We start from the raw sequence: 16852 nt of genomic DNA, 5'->3' as shown, positions 1-16852 counted from the left end.
AGCTACAGTAATTGAAACAGTATGGTACTGTCATAAAGGCAGCTATACAGACCAATGGAATAGAACAGAGAACCCAGAAATAAATCCTCATCTATATGGTCAATTGAGTTTTGACAAAGGTACCAAGATCATTCAATGGTTAAAGAATAGCTTTTACCTTATACCATATACAAAAATTAACTCAAAATGTATCAAAGACCTGACTTAAGAGCTGAAACTGTAAAACTCTTAGAAGACAATTTTGGAGAAAATCTTCATGACCTTGGATTTGGCAACAATTTTGAGGATATGACACCAAAAGCACAAGCAACAAAAGAAAAAATAGGTAAACTGAACTTCATCCAATTAAGAACCTTTGTCAAGAACAAATACTATTAAGAAAGTGAAAAGAGGGGCACCTGGGTGGCTCAGTTAAGCATTCACCTCTTGATCTCAGCTCAGGTCTCGATCTCACAGTCATGAGGTCAAGCCCCATGCCTGCTTCACACTAGGTGTGGAGCTGACTTAAAAAAAAAAAAAAGTGAAAAGACAACCTTCAGAATGGGAAAAATATTCACAGGTTATATATGACAAGGGATTCATATTCAGAATAGAAAAAGAATTGCAACTCGATAATAACAACAAACAGCCTAATTCAAAAATGGGCAAAGATTTGAATAGACATTTCTCCAAAGATATACAAGTGGCCAATAAGTACATGAAAAGGTGGTCAACACCATTAGTCATTAAGGACATGCAAATAAAAACTGTGATAAGATGCTACCTCACACCGACTAAAATGGCTATAATCAAGGAGATGGGAAATGATAAATGTCAGGGAGGATGTGGAAAGATTGGAACCGTCCTGTGCTGCTGGTGGCGGCGGTGTAAAAGGTGCAGCTTTGGATGTGGAAAACAGTTTGGAAGTCACTCAAGATTAAAACCCACCCTATGACCTAGCAATCCCATTCCTAGATATAGGTTCTAACGCACTGAAAACAGCTATCTGTACACCAATGTTCACGGCATTATTTACAACAACTAAAAGGTGGAAACAAGCGTCTAACAATAGATAAACGGATACACAAAACGTGGCATATACATACAATGAAATGCTCTGCAGCCAGAAAATGGAAGGAAATTTTCTTTTTCTTTTTTTTTTTTTTTTTTTTTATGATAGGCACACAGTGAGAGAGAGAGAGGCAGAGACACAGGCAGAGGGAGAAGCAGGCTCCATGCACCGGGAGCCCGACGTGGGATTCGATCCCGGGTCTCCAGGATCGCGCCCTGGGCCAAAGGCAGGCGTCAAACCGCTGCGCCACCCAGGGATCCCCGGAAATTTTCATTGTGACATATCCTACCACGTGCATGGGCCTCAAAAACACTGTGCTTTGTGAATAAGCCAGACATAACAAATGTATGATTCCACTCGTATGAGGTACTCAGAATTGACAATTTGATAAAGAAAGTAGAAAAGAGGTTACCAGGGGCTCGGGGCAGGTAAAATTGAGGAGTTTTTGTTAAATTGATGCAGAGTTTATACTGGGGACGAGGAGGTAACGCTGTGAATGTAATGAACTGTTCATTTAAAAATGGCTAATATAAGTATTATGGTGTATATTTCATTATTTTTATTTTTTTAAAAGATTTTATTTATTTATTCATGACAGATACAGAGAGAGAGGCAGAGACACAGGCAGAGGGAGAAGCAGGCGCCACGCAGGGAGCCCGACGCGGGACTCGATTCCGGGTCTCCAGGCTGCAGGCGGCGCTAAATCGCTGGGCCCCCGGGGCTGCCCACGGTGTATACTTTACGATGCATGCACAAAACAGTTAAAATGTGAGGGAGGGACGTGAAAGGGTTGAGAGTTTTATAAGAAATGACCTTTCGGTAACATCAGCTGCACCTTTTCCGTCCCCCCGCCCCGGCTTGCCGTCTCCCTCCGGGTCTCTCCCAGAAAGCGCCTAGGGTTTCCCAGGAGGCGCTTCCCCCAGCCGCCTTCGGGGGGCAGAAGAGGCGCGCTGAACGCCCCGCTCTTGGGGTGCCTCGACGCGCCCCACCCTGGGGCGCAGGTGGCCCAGTCCCCGGGTCCCCGGCAATCCTTTTTTTTTTTTTTTCTTATTTATGAGAGAGAGAGAGAGAGAGAGAGAGAGAGAGAGAGAGAGAGAGAGGCAGAGACATAGGCAGAGGGAGAAGCAGGCTCCATGCACCGGGAGCCCGACGTGGGATTCGATCCCGGGTCTCCAGGATCGCGCCCTGGGCCAAAGGCAGGTGCTAAACCGCTGCGCCACCCAGGGATCCCTCCCCGGCAATCCTTAAGCGGAAACCTATCCCTGGTTCCGCGCCTCCGCTCGGCCCCTTTAAGAGCCGGAGTGTCCGGGGCCGGGGATGCCCCGGGCTGCACCGCGACTCTGCAACCGGGGGGGGGGGGGGGGGGGGGCGCAAAACTTCCGAGAGAGAATTCCAACTTTTCCCGGGCCCGGTTCCCCTCGAGCGTCCCTAAGAGGGCAGAGCTTCCAATCCAGAAGTTTCTAAGTGGAAGGCACAAGGGCGCCCCGCGCCTCCGCGGCCGCTGCAAGGGAGCCGGTCCTGCCCCGCGCTCGCCGAGCCGCGCCCCTCCCCGCGGGGTGTACCTAGGCGGGACCATCGTCAGCCGGGAGGGGGGTGTGGGCAGAGCGGGAACAGGTGCAGCCAGAGACCCGCCCCCGTCAACAGGTGAATCACCCGGGTGGAGCCTCGGGCCTCGCGAGCTCCGCTCCGCTCGGCTCCGCCCGGGCAGGACAGGGCGGGCCAGCAGCCCCAGTGTGCAGGCGCCCTCCCGGCGGGCTGGTCACTTGGTTCCGACCCTCGGGGGCCGGGGCGCACCTGGGTCAGCCCACTTCCGGGGAGGGAGGCGGAGGAGCCCCTCCCCGCCGCCCACCCCCGGGCCCAGCCCTGCGCGCTCGCCCCGTGTACCTGGGCCGATCCATTCCCCCGAGTGCGCGGGGGTGGAGAGGCTCGGGGAGCCACCGGGGGTCGGGCAAGTTTCTCCCCGAAAGCTGGAGCCGTGCTCCTCGTCCACGTTATTTCCGCCCTTTAACGTCCTGGGACAGGGGCAGAGTGGGCTTCTAGGGGGCCACGGAGCGGAGGCGGGAAGGGGAGGAGACTGCACCCCTCCCCGCCTTGGTGCGCGCCGCGCCCCCGACCCTCTCGGTACCAAGTAGGGGACGCGCGGGCCGGGCGCGCCCAGACGGCCGCGATGGCGCCAGTGGCCCGCGGGCTCCCCGGGGGGGTGGGCCCCCGGCCGGCCTCTCGGGGCTGGGGCGCGGTCGTCTTCGGGTGCCTCTTTCTCAGCACCTTGTGCGCAGGTAGGGAGAGCGGGGCGGCGGGAGGGCACAGCGGAGGGCGATGGATGGAGTCCCCACCGCCGAGCGGGCAGGAGGGCTGGGGGAGGGGGCGAGCCGAGGCCGGGATCTGCTGATCCCGAGGGTCTCGGGAAATCTTTGGGTGCCGGAGTGAGAGGAGTTGCTCCTTGGAGTCGGGGAGCGCTCCCCCGCCCTTGTTCGGAGACAGCAGGAAGTGAAACTCCCCGGACCGCGAGCCCTGGAGCGGCGAGGAGAATGGGACTCTTTGTGGTGTAGGGACGGAGGACCCCCCACCCCACCCGCGAGCACTGGGAAGGGCCAGGATGGGGACTTGGGCGCACCTTAAGGTTTCTAAGCCTTGAGGTAACGGGGAGCGGACGCAGGAGGGCTGGATCCGACGCTTCCTGGAGAGAGAGTTCAAGAAACAGTGCCCAGGCCTGGAGCGGGTGTAGGACTGGGGACTCCAGTCCTAACCAGTGTCCCGAAGTGTCCTCTTAAGGGTCTGGTGGGATGGACGTGTGGATTCGGTGTGAAATCCCCTTCTGCTGGCAAGCTTTCAGCTGGATGGGGCGTTTGTTTGGGTGCGGGTGCGGGTGTGGAGGGGACTTATCTTTCCCCAAGCACTTTTGTTGTGTTTATTTGAATTGGCTTTGGGTAGGGCGAGGTGGGAGGCTGATGGAGACACCATGGGGGCTTTACCTACTCCATGGCAAAATAGTTGAATAGAAAAACTCCACCATCTCCCCCTTCCTCCCCAAACCCCTGCATAACTTGGAACCTTTAGCGGTGGTTTTCTGCAGGAGGGCCTTGAGTGCGGCTTTGTGGTGGTCATGTGCGCTTTCCTGTACAGGCCACAGTGGTGGCCTTTTCCATGAGGGAATGGCTAAGGGAAGAGGGAGCTGGGGTGGTTCAGAGGCCACGCTTTGGAAAGAGGGATGAACAGGATGTTCCAAGAAATCTGGCTGTGCAACTTTGTATTTGCCACGTTAGCCCCATGGGTCTATAAAATGGGCATGATTATCGGAACCTACCGGTCCCAGGGATTAAGAAACAATGTGTGCTAGGCGCTCTGTAAAACCATTATACTTTTAAATGTCAAACTGGTGACAAGTGGTGTTGCACATTCCTGCTGAATGAAGTACCTCCCTGAGCTCACAGAGGCCCTGCTAACATTCCTCTCGCCCTCAGCCCCTGCCAGTGCCATCCAGGTGACTGTATCAGACCCCTACCACGTGGTGATCCTATTCCAGCCGGTGACCCTGCCCTGCACTTACCAATTGACCACAACCCCTACGGCACCCATCGTGATCTGGAAGTACAAGTCTTTCTGCCGCGACCGTATCGCCGATGCCTTCTCCCCAGCCAGTGCTGACAACCAGCTGAATGCCCAGCTGGCAGCCGGTAACCCCGGCTACAACCCGTATGTGGAGTGCCAGGACAGCATGCGCACGGTCCGGGTCGTGGCCACCAAGCAGGGCAATGCTGTGACCCTGGGAGACTACTACCAGGGCCGGAGGATCACCATCACAGGAAGTATGTCGGGCGGGGCAGGGGATGGGGCTGGGCTTGCTTGGGTGGTGGTGGTGGTGATGGTGGTGGTGACTCCCTTGTGTCCAACCTGGCTTCCCACTTCAAAGCTCTTGAGCACCAGTGTCTGAAACGATTGATGAAGGGAGGAATCCCTCCTTCCATCCACCCATTTGTCCAGCCATCTAGACTGTTTAACAACAAAGATTCATCGAGCACCTAACATATACAGGCACCGTTTGAAGCTGGGAATACAGCAGTAAACACATTCATCAAAACCCTTCCCTCCGGGAGCTTGCATTCCGGTGAGGGAGACAAATGAGATAATACAACATATCCTATCAAGTGCTTGGGACATGCAAGGGTAAAGAAGAGAAGCAGGGGGTTCTATAATAATACTAGTTCCAGCAACAGTAAGTAACTTGTATATAAATAACAACTTCTAGAGGCCTCCCAAGTGCCAGGCTCTAATCCAGGTTTATGTGGATGAACTCATTTAGACCACACAGTGATTGTGTGATCTGTTGTCATTTTATGCAGGTCTGGAGAGGTAAAGCGACTTGCACAGGGTTACAAAGCTGGTAACAGGGCTGGGATTCTAAGGGGCTAAGTGAGCCACTTTGGGTCTCCTCTCCAAGCTTGTGACCCCTGTACTTGCCCCAGAGTGGTCAGCAAAGGGCTCACCAAGGAGGTAACCTGAGTGAACTGACAGGATGAGAGCTTTTAACAGATAAAGCCTATAACTTGCCAGGCACCTTGCACACTTTGTCCCATACAGTCCTCACAACCACATTTTATACTCACAGCATCCGGGGCACCGAGAGGTCAAGTGGCTGTCTAGGCACAGAGCTAGGAAGGAGCTGGAGCTGGAATTGGAACCCAGGCACCCCTCAGAAGTCTTGCACTTAACCGTAATGCTGCCAGCTAATAGGAAGTGCCTGTTGGGACTAAGTAAGAGGGAGGTGGGGAGTCGTTCACTCATTCTTTTGGTAGTTATCGAGCGTCTCCTAAGTGTCGGTGCTGCTGTTGTGCTGGGGATGTAAGTGGTGATCGGGACAGCCGTGGTCCCTGCCCTCAAGGAGATGACATTCTAGTGGGGTGACACAGGCAGTAAACAGGCAGATAAAGAGCAAGAGGAAAGGAAACCAAATAGGACCATGTGCTAAATGGAATGGCTCGGGTGCCCACCGTTAAGATCTTTTGCGAATGTGGTTTTAGAAGGACCAGTCCCTAAAGCACCTCGAGGAAGGTGACGGACTGCAGTGGGCAAGGGATGAAAACACTCAACTCACTTAATGGATTTATCCTCTTACCGTCTTACACAAGGATTAGAGTCTTCATCCTGGGCTTGGGGACAGAGGGGTTGAAGGGAGGGGTCTTTGCTAGTCTGTGGATGAGAGGCAGGTGTCCAGGGACCCAGCCCTTCAGTCGTGTTTGGGGGAGGGGGGACTGGATCTGCTTGCTTTGAATTTTCCTGAGCAGCTCAACCTGAGGCATCCTGCTGTTCCAGCGGTGGGAGAGCTTCTTGGGGGTTCAACCTGTATGGGCCCCTCCCCATTACCCAGCACCCTCTCTGGCCTGGACCGGGCACAATGGCCCAGCAGCCCAGTCAGGATAACCCCAAAACCGAGAGTGTCCTTGAAGGCCAGCTGGAATTGTGCCTCCTCTGCTGAGAGTGACCTTCAGGCTCTCCTGGGGTAGACTGTCTGTGTTCCATAGGCCTCATGGGTTTGGGTGTTTCAAGCTGCCTTGACGTGCTCGGGTGTTTGATACAGGCCATAATTTGTAAATACCCATTGTGTGCGCGTCCTCTCAGGAAACCCGGGAGCCGTAGGAGCTTCCTCCACTCCAGCTTTGAGGATGGAGAAAAGTGGACCTCCTTTTGGTGCTCCTGGGGGCACCAGCTGTCCGGGTTTTAACCGAAAGTTGTCCCAGATAAACTAACACTGCGCACCCTCGGTGTCCATCAGCCCAGGGTGGCTCCTACTACCCCTGCATTCCTCCCCACTTTGGGTGACCTGGAGCCCCAGGATAGGAGCCTTGTTTCTACCTCATCAGGCTGCTTGGGGCTCCCTTCCCACCCATTAGTGCTAAAAAGAGCCCATGGGACCCCTGAGATGAGGGCTGCCTCTGCTCTCTACAGATAAGGAACCCAGGAATTTGGAGAAGGCCCCACTTCTGTTCTCAACTGAAGACCCAGCATCTCCTGGCACCTAAAACAATGAAGCCAATGCCCAGCCAAAGTGATGTCAGGACCAGACATAGACCGGGAACAGGGTGCGCCTTGCAGGAAGGGGGTGGGCCCAGGCCTTAGAATTGATCAAAAGAAGCTGGAAGGCCATATTTTTTGTGGGCTTTGAAAACATTATGCGGGCCAAACAAAACACACTGAGGCTGGGATCCGGCCCAATGGCGCCCAGATTTCAACTCCCGGCCTATGAACTTTGGCAGTAGCACGGGATTCCCATCCACCTCCTCAGCATTGGGTAGGGAACCTGCCCCTGAGCTCTGATTTTGGAGAGATGTGGTTACAGTCTGATTTAAGGACATAGGTGGAAAAATTGAAAACTGATGGGCCGACAGGGTGTTATGGTGAATCAGGAAGATTTAGGAGCACGTAGTAGAGCGTTTTGTGAGGTTTCAGTGAGCAAATACGTGGAAAGGGACCCAGTGCAGACAGAGCTCAATAATTGGTGGCTAGACATGTGACCGTGGCGTGTCCTCCACCCCTTCGCGACTACTCGGAAGGTCACCTTACCTGAAGGGCTTCCCTGTCACCTTTTAAATTTGCACAACTCCCACCTCCACTCTGGCACTTTCTGTCTGCTTTTCCTGATCAGTTTTCTCCATACAGCTTATCACCATCTGATGTGACCTATTTACATTTGTTTGTTTGTCTTTCTCTCCCAGTTAGGATCTAAGCTCGTAAGCACAGGGATTCATATCTCCTGTCTGTGGCAGTGGTTCTCAAATGTGTTGGTTGTCGGACCTCTATGCTTTTTCTTTTTCACTCTTAAATTCTTCAAAGAACTTTGTTTTTATATCTAGCACACTGAGGGAAGTTTGAAAAATATTTAACATGACAATAACCAAACTCATTATAGGTTAATATACATAACATGCTTTTTATGAAGAAATAACTGTATTTTCCAAAACAAAGCAAAAAACGGTAATGAAGAGTATGGTGTTGCTTTAGCTTTATATTTTTGCACGCCTCCTTCAAGTCTGCCTGAATAGTAGAAGAGGCGGGTTTCTCAAAGCTGCTTCTACATTCAGTTTATTGTGACAGCACAACCCTGGAGCCTCTGAAAAACTTCACCGCATACTCCTGAGCGATTAGGTGAAAAAGGCACATAACATCTTAGTATTATTATGATAATAACCTTGACCTCAAGGATGCCCTGAAAAGATTCTGGGGGGACCTCAAGGTCCACAGATCCGATTTTGAGAACTGCTGTTCTCTAGGATGGCGGGGCCTCAGATACTGCCGGGAACATAGGGTGCATTTGGTAATTATGTATTGAATATTGAATGAGTGTATCAAGTGCCTGTTTGAGTTTAGCCATGTGTCCGGAATGCTGGAATGGACAATAAGAGCTAAGGAAGGGGGGCATGAAGAGGGAAGGGGTTCATTTCCAGGTCCTGGCCAAGGCCCCGTGTCAAGCATTGGGGGCCCAGCAGTGGCCAGGACACGCCGGATTATGCTTGCATGGAGCCTGCATTCTCCTGGGTGTGGGGTCATGGAGGGTCAGCCCCTAAGGTGGCTGATAACAGTTGAGCAGTCAGGCCAGGCCGGGGATACGCTTGCAGGATGGAACGAGCCCTGTGAGCATCTGGGAAGCCAGTGCCGGCCAGAGGGAGTAGCACGAGCCCTGGAAGTACAGGCCCAAGACATCAATAGGAGGGTTTTTCTTTCTCTCTCTCTCTCTCTCTCTTTTTTTTTTTTTTTTTTTTCAGAGAGGGTGGGTGTGGGAGAGGGGCAGAGGGAGAGAGAATCCCAAGCAGACTCCCCGATGAGCATGGAGCCCGAGGCAGGGAGACAGGGCTCCCTCCATCTCATGACCCTGAGATCACAACTGGAGCTGAAATCAGGAGTCAGACGCTTGACTGATGAAGCCACCCAGGCACCTCGGGAGGGTTTTTCTATAGACGTGAGGTCTTTTGAAGAAGGAAGAAGGCTCCAGTTCTTTTATTCCCTCAGCAACGGACTGGGGTGCACACGGTTACTATCCCCCGAGTCGGCCTGGAGAAGGGCAGGGGGTGCGTGGGGCGAGGAGGTGGGCAGGTCGGCAGGAGCCAGGGAGCAAGAGCGGCTGGGGAGCTCTGGGGGTGCTCCTCTCTGCCCATTCACATCTGCGGTCCTCCACCCACCTGACCCACGTGAGTGAATGACTGAAGGGCTTTAACTAATTAGGGCCTGAGGAGTAGAGAGCAAACCGGATGTGCTGAAAGACTTTTATTACTGCCATAATTGACAGGCTCCTTGCCAGCCTGAGCGTCCTAAGCGCCAGGCCTGACCTGGAATGTGGGGCCCACGACTCCAGAACTGGGGGCGGCCCTCATCTCTCTGTCACAGCCACTCTGTCTCACGCCTGGGCGGCACCTGATCTTTGGAATCTGGCCTACTTATCTCTGCCTCGCCCCGCCCCCCAGGCCCCTGGCCCCTTGCCCCTGGGTCGGCACCAGGTTCTGGGGTGGTTCGAGTCCGGGGAGTTACCCTAGCCGTGAGAAGAGGTAAGAGGATGGCCATAACTGCAGCCCAGGCTCTGGACTCGGACCATCCAGCTCCACCACTGATGACTCGGACGGGGCAGATTAGGTAACCTTGCCAGACCTCGTTTCTCATCTATAGAACAGGAAAGGTAACAGGACCCACCTCACAGACTTGTTGAAATACCCTGTGCTCACTAAGTGTTTACAGCAGATCCTAAAACGTAGCACACCCTTGGTACAAATTCTGTAACGTTCCCCGGGCCGTCGGCAGCCCCGCTCTCGTGCCCCGTTCCTTCCTGCTGTGCTCGTGGGGAGGCTCTGATCCTCTCCCGAGGTGTCCTCACCCCTCTCCTGTTGCAGATGCTGACCTGACCTTTGACCAGACCGGTTGGGGGGACAGTGGCGTGTATTACTGCTCCGTGGTCTCGGCCCAGGACCTCCAGGGGAACAACGAGGCCTATGCAGAGCTCATCGTCCTGGGTGAGTGGGTTGGGCCCTGAGGGCCTGGGAAGGGGTTGGGAACCGGGACCAGGGCCCCCTTCTTCAGCCACTTCTGTGTGTCTGCCCTCTGCCCTTCCGCTCGCTCTCTGGACTCTGTCGCCTGCTTTGCTCTCCGCTCATGGCACCGCCAGTCACGGGGGCTTCTCTGTGCCCTGCACCCCAGGCAAGGACCCCCTCCCCCCCACATTTCAGATAAGCCAGAGCCAAATTGAGAGTGGAGAGAATTGGGGACCCTACCTCTTCCCGGTCTCTTTTTTTAAAAATCCCCCCATTTTTAGAGTTAATTGGCAGTGAGTGAGGAGGGCAGATGGTGTGTCTAACTGGGGGGGTGGGGGTTGGACCCACCTGCCACATCCCCAGGGCCACCCAAAGCTCAGGATGAGGCCGCCTCCACATGCTTAAGGGCAGGGTGGGGTACCCACCAGCAGCCCCCCGCTGGCCCTGATGCCCCCCTGCCTCGAGGGGATGCCACCATTAGCCGTATGCTCTGTTGCAGCCAACACCTATGGCCTTGGGAGGCGTGTGCTGTGTGTGCGGTGCTGCGGGGCTGTACGTTGCCATCATCGCACGCATGATGCAAGGAAACGCATGTGTGAATGAGCACACATGACGGGGGCATGCTCCAGGGCGCTCGGATCACAGACCTCACGTTGGGTGACCGCGCACGCAGCAGTGACCCGGAGAACTCTGTGTGTCCGTTGCTAGAACACACAGTCTAGCATTTCTCAAAACGTAGCGTCAGGACCTGCTTAACACTTTAAAGAACCCTTAAGGATCTCAAAAGAGTTTCCGTCTGAGTTTTTGTGGGTGACGTCTACGGTTGCCTGACGCTAGTTACAAACTGAAAGCAGGAAACTGTTAAAGCGCGAGGCCCGTGAGTGCACAGGCCATTATCGTCCGAGCGATGAGGTCATCACACCACGAAGTCTCTGGAACACCTGAGGGAGAAGGCGCGTGAGAAAGGCAGGAACGGCTTGGTGTTCTCTGCAAGCAGTCTTGGCCTGACGGACGGGACCCCACTTTGGGTCTGCATGCTAGAACCTTCTCGTGAGGGCAGGTGGCAGCGAGTGCGCGAGCCCTGTTGATGCAGAACGGGGTGTGTGGGTGCCCCGGCGGTAGGACCCTCGTGGGGCACAGAGCAGCCAGTGGCCCTCGAGGAGGCACCGGCTGGGCCGCAGATGGGGTCTGTACAGGGGACAGAATGCGTGAAATGGGCTGGGACGCAGGTTCCTACTATGATTTTTATGGGCCGGTGGCACTTCCGCCCTCATGGGCATATGGTTTATGATTGTGTTGCTGTAAAGACAATTACTACATATTCAGTATTACTCTTTTTTCCTTCCGATTTTAAAATAAAATTAAAACATTTTCATGGGCTCTAGGGCATCGTGCCTACCCCACCTGATGGAACAGGACTGTCCCTGTCACAGGAGATGGAGCCCTTTGGGGTGATAGGACCCATGTATGTGGAAAAGATGGGTGCCCACTCTGAGGTTGAACCTTCAAAACCCGTGGGGTATGTTCTGGAACCCTCTGGGGCAACAGAATTTCCCATGGGATGAGAGAGTGGGTAAATTATGTGGAAGCCTTCTGGAAAATAGCATCCATGGGGGTGGGTGGGCAGGAACCATGTGCTAGGACCCTCCTTGGCCACCAGCCCCTCTGCTTCAGGACACACCTTCACCCAGATGAGCCTGAACTTGGCTTCGGGGTAGGGGCGGGCTGGGCTGGCCCTTGCCAGCATAATCTGTCTCTCTTTTGTCCCTCCAGGCAGGACCTCGGGGGTGGCCGAGCTCTTACCTGGTTTTCAGGCGGGGCCCATGGAAGGTACGGGGTGGAGTCCCCCCCCAAACCCCCAGTTTACTGCTCCTAAGTATTCTCCACCACCTAAACATTGCTCCCTGTGGACCCCCACTAACCTTACCTGACTCCAGCTCTGTGGCACCTAGTGACCTGGCCCTGGGATTTGGCGGCGGGGGGCTGGGCTGGCTGCAGAGGGGCCTGGGGTGTAGGCAGGGGGCTCCTGTTGACTGGTGCCTGCAGTGCTCTTCTAGAGAGTGGGATCTGGGCAGCTGGCTCTCTGACCCTCCTCTGAAGCTACATCCTGTTCTCGCTCCAGCCAGGTCACCTCTCGTTTTCGGCTTTGCCAGATGAGCCCAGTGTAGGTTCCCTAAATTCAGGACTGGCCTGGGTCGGAGGGGGTGGGCGTCCCTCGGCTGCTGTGCCCCCCGCATCGGGCTGGAGAATCCAGCAGGCATCGCAGCTTCCCCAGTAGGCATCACCCCCTTCTCGGCCCCGACTCTGCATTGCCCCACTGTGCCTGTGTGCCTGTGTCCCTCTTCCCCTCTTCCCTCCCAGCCTCCTGCTCATGGCCTGTTCTCTCTGTGCAGACTGGCTATTTGTGGTCGTGGTCTGCCTGGCTGTCTTCCTCGTCTTCCTCCTCCTGGGCATCTGCTGGTGTCAATGCTGCCCTCACACCTGCTGCTGCTATGTCAGGTGCCCCTGCTGCCCGGAGAAGTGCTGCTGCCCCGAGGCCCGTAAGTGCCCCTCATATGCCCACCCCCACAGGCCTCCCCCTGGGTTCAGGGGGTGGAGGGAGCCATCTGCAGTGCCATTGGTCCGGAGGGTGTGGGGTGAGCAATTTGGGAGAAGGTGGGCCAAGGAGCATCTGCTGTTTTAGATGATCATTTACATACTTCCAACTTTTCATTTATTTTAAATTTTTCACTTATTTTCAGTTGTTTGTTTTGAAAGCATAATTTATCCACATGGGAAAAAAATTCAGATAGTCCAAAACATCATTCACTGGAAAATACAGCTTTTCTTTTTTTCCTTGTTCAACGATTTTATTAATTTGAGAGAGAGAGAGAGAGAGAGAGAGAGAGAGAGGAAGCACCAGTAGGGGGCGGGATGGGCAGAGGGAAAGGGGAAGCAGGCTCCCTGCTGAGCAGGAACCCTCCCCCGCCGCCCCCCCCACACCCAACAGCATGGGGGGCACCATCCCAGGACCCCGGGATCATGACTTGAGCCAAAGGCAGATGCTTAACCGACTGAGCCACCCAGGTCCCCCAGTAAAGCTCCCTTTAAAAATAAAATTTTAAATGAAAAAGGTAAGAAACCAAACAGGATTTACAACACTGATATAATGTACACAATTACAAAAACCCCATGCACACAGGCACTCTGGGTGTTACACAGATTCTATGCTTAAGGACATCTCTAGCACGTCACAGTAGGTCTCTTGGGCACTGGGGACAGATGTGGGACCAGAGATGAAGGGGGAGGGAGCAAACCCAATAGGGAAGTGGGAAGAGAGGAAGCAAGTGAGTCTCCCTCTTGCCACACCGCCCCATTTCTCCTCTGGGGGATGGCAACTCTCAGTGAGGTCGTAGTTGCTCAGGCAGGTGGAGGTGTGAGGCCTGGCTGGCTGGGTTACCTGCTTGGAAGCCTGATGAGTGGCCTCCCCACTGTCTGGCACCTGGCACGGGGCTCAGCCTACATGAAATGTTGCTCACCCGCTAGCTGCCAGATGTGTTGCTGTCAGCACGGGTGGTGACCAAGGGCCAGGAAGCAAATCTCAGGCCTGCCACAGCCACTGGGTGACCTCAGATGCCACTCACTCGCTCCCTGAGACAGTCTCCTTTGCAAGGTTCCCATGAGGCGTTGTGAGCATCCAGGGAAGACTGTGTGGGCGCCCTGCACGGGGCTGCCGCTCGGTCCACACTGGCTAATTTTATGACTGTGAACTCAGCACTGGGTAACCTGGTTCCTCAAAGTTGCTGCTCTCTGGAGGCTCTGCTGGCCGTCCTGTTTCTCTTGTCATTTTTAGCTGAGGGCTTCCTGCTCAGGCGGTGGCTGTTAGTCCCCATCACAGGTGAGGAGGGACACCCCCAGCTCTGGGGGCCGCAACCAAGTTTGCAGTTACCCCACTCATGAAGGCCAGGGCCAGGATGGCAAATGTCTGTCCCAAGGCCACGTTCCTTCATCCTGAGACCCTGAAACTTCCAACAGGGAAGCCATTAACTCACTGCGGAGACCCGGTTCCTTTTGCCAGGGCCACAACCCTGCCGAGCCTGCCAGGAACAGCAACTCCCGCGGCTGGTTATGAAGTGCCAGGTCCCCTGAGCTACTGAGGGGCTTCTCCTGGGGCTGCTGAGCGCTGAGCCTTCTGCTTCCAAACTGAATCTGAGGAGGGGGCTTCCTGAGTCCCCCAGTGCCCTGTCAGCTTCCCAGGGACTCTGACACCAGAGCAGCCGCCTGAACCCTGCCTCTTGCCTGGGGAGGAAGGCAGCAAGGAGGATTGGCCCTTGAGCTATCCGGCCTAGAACCACGCCAGGGTGGGAGCGGGTGTGGCCCTCGGGCTGGAAACACTAGAGGTACTTTGCTTCTTGGCCGAGGCAAGTGAACTCTGAGGCTCCCACGCTTCTGCCTCAGAATGATTCCCATTGCGTCTGGGCCTGGAGAACCCAGCAGCCATAAGGGAGTGGGCTTGGGATTCCCCACAGATGATGCATTTTCTGGAATGGTGGCTTACCTGCCAAAGGGAACACTTGAATCCGGCTAGTGGGTCTAACACATGGGCTTTATCTAAAGGGGCATCTTTGCCCCCCAACTGCTCTGTAAGAACCCAGGCCTGGGGTGGCCCCATCTCCTGATAAGGTGGCTACAGAGCTGGGGTTGAATGTAAAACCTCATCCGATGTTGGCAAACCATCATACAGTCAAACATATTAGCTAGCCAGATTGGAGCTGTGGCTGCCAGCGTGCACCCCCTGCCCCAAAACCTGTGTGAGGAAGCACAGGAGGTGTGGGTTCAGTGAAGCTGATGTCCTGAATCTCGCGAACTCTGTGGAAACCAGTCTAAGCGTCTGGGGAAGCCCCACACCTGGGGGTTGGAAAGAAGGTCCGGGCACAGGTCCCTCCAGACCCTCTAACACAGCAGAGGGCAGCTTGGCTCCCTGCCTTCTCATAACGTGTGTCCTCTCCAGTGTATGCAGCTGGCAAAGCTGCCACTTCAGGCGTCCCAAGCATATACGCCCCCAGCACCTACGCTCACCTCTCCCCTGCCAAGACCCCGCCCCCGCCAGCCATGATTCCCATGGGGCCTCTCTACAACGGGTACCCTGGAGACTTCGACAGGAATAGCTCAGGTGAGGCCTGGTGGAACCACGAGTGGCTGGGGCAGGGGTAGGCTGGGCATTTGGGTACTAAGGGGTCTGGGGCTGAAGGAAGGGGACTGGGGGCTGGGTACGGAGAGCTTTGTTTCGGGGGCACAGCCACTCACGGTTCGGTCAATCTCCCTCAGTTGGCGGCCACAGCTCCCAGGTACCCCTGCTTCGTGACACAGACAGCAGCGTGACCTCTGGTGAGAACCAGTTGTTAACAAGGTTGGACGAGTCTTTACGGGAGGGGGCTGGGTCAGCAGCTGTTCTCCTACACTGATCACCTCCAACTCCTGTCCTTAGAAGTCCGCAGTGGCTACAGGATTCAGGCCAGCCAGCAGGATGACTCCATGCGGGTCCTATACTACATGGAGAAAGAGCTGGCCAACTTTGATCCCTCCCGACCTGGCGCCCCCAATGGCCGTGTAGAGCGGGGTGAGTGTGAGCCTTGCAGTTGGAGGGGTTCCTGAGTGGGGAGGGAGTGGCACATCTCCCTGACACCTGCCCCAGGTACACTTGCTGCAAATCCTGGACATAGAACCTCCTTCCCTACCACAGCCACAGTGAGAGGTGTACAGCACCCTGCACGTCAGCACTTTAAAAATGAGAAGTCTAGGGCCCCCTTGAAAGCATATGACCAAGTGGGTGACAGTGCTGGGCCTTGGCGTTCCTGACCTCACAGTCAGTGACACCCCCCTTCCCTACAGCTATGAGTGAAGTCACCTCCCTCCATGAGGACGACTGGAGATCCCGGCCGTCCCGAGGTCCTGCCCTTACCCCAATCCGGGATGAGGAATGGGATCGCCACTCCCCCCGGAGTCCCAGACGGTGGGAGCAAGAGCCCCCCACAGAGCGGCCAGGGAGTGGCTGGGGGGCTGCGAGGCCCCGGGCCCGATCTGTGGATGCGCTGGATGACCTCACCCGGCCGAGCTCTGCTGAATCAGGGAGGAGGTCTCCCCCAAGTCGGGGGAGGAGAGGTCAAGCCTACGGTCGTCCCAGAAGCCGAAGCCGAGATGACCTCTACGATCAAGATGGCCCAAGGGAGTTTCCACACCCCCGGGATCCCCACTACGATGACTTCAGGCCTAGAGACCGCCCTCATGCTGACCCTAGGTCCCGCAACCACCGCTCCCGGGACTCTCGGGAGGATGGCTCCAGGTCTGGGGACCCCCAGTATGATGGGCGGCTACTGGAAGAGGCTTTGAGGAAAAAGGGGCCAGCAGAGAGGAGGAGAGCTTACAGGGAGGAAGAGGAGGAGGAGGCCTACTACCCCCCAGCGCCCCCCCCTTACTCGGAGACGGACTCCCAGGCCTCACGGGAGCGGAGGCTTAAGAAGGTGAGTGCCCCCTCCTTCCCAGCCCTAGAAGACCCTTCCTGGACCCCGACCAGTCGGCTCCAGCTCACACCCCTCTTCTTCCTCCCTCGCAGAACTTGGCCCTGAGTCGGGAGAGTTTAATCGTCTGATCTCACGTTTTGTATGTACCTTTTGTACTTTTTTTTTTTTCTTTTTTTTTTAATTTGAGGAACTATTGATGATCTTGCCCTCCTAAGTCTAATAAAACTTATGATCACAAGGCCTGTGTCTAGCGGGACGTGTTTCTTCTGCCGCGCGAGGTGGGGAGCCCG

General features: G+C 55.2%; 1 protein-coding gene across 2 annotated transcripts; it reads left to right on the top strand.

The window, feature by feature from the left end:
* Window positions 1–3168: 3168 nt before the first annotated feature.
* LSR (lipolysis stimulated lipoprotein receptor) lies at window positions 3169–16800 on the top strand. 2 transcript variants are annotated; one of them, XM_077854879.1, is made up of 10 exons: window positions 3169–3327; window positions 4513–4857; window positions 9925–10044; window positions 11836–11892; window positions 12456–12602; window positions 15053–15214; window positions 15370–15429; window positions 15530–15661; window positions 15934–16562; window positions 16655–16800. In XM_077854879.1, exons 1-10 carry the CDS (start codon window positions 3219–3221, stop codon window positions 16688–16690), a joined length of 1797 nt encoding a protein of 598 aa, XP_077711005.1. In that variant the 5' UTR covers window positions 3169–3218; the 3' UTR covers window positions 16691–16800. The 2 variants fall into 2 exon arrangements, with proteins under 2 accessions (XP_077711005.1, XP_077711010.1); XM_077854884.1 differs by lacking the exon at window positions 11836–11892.
* Window positions 16801–16852: the final 52 nt, after the last annotated feature.

This window comes from Canis aureus, chromosome 1 (assembly GCF_053574225.1).
Source record: "Canis aureus isolate CA01 chromosome 1, VMU_Caureus_v.1.0, whole genome shotgun sequence".
NCBI lineage: Eukaryota > Metazoa > Chordata > Mammalia > Carnivora > Canidae > Canis > Canis aureus.
Note: the sequence above shows the minus strand (reverse complement) of the source record. Positions and strands in the feature narration are given on the sequence as shown.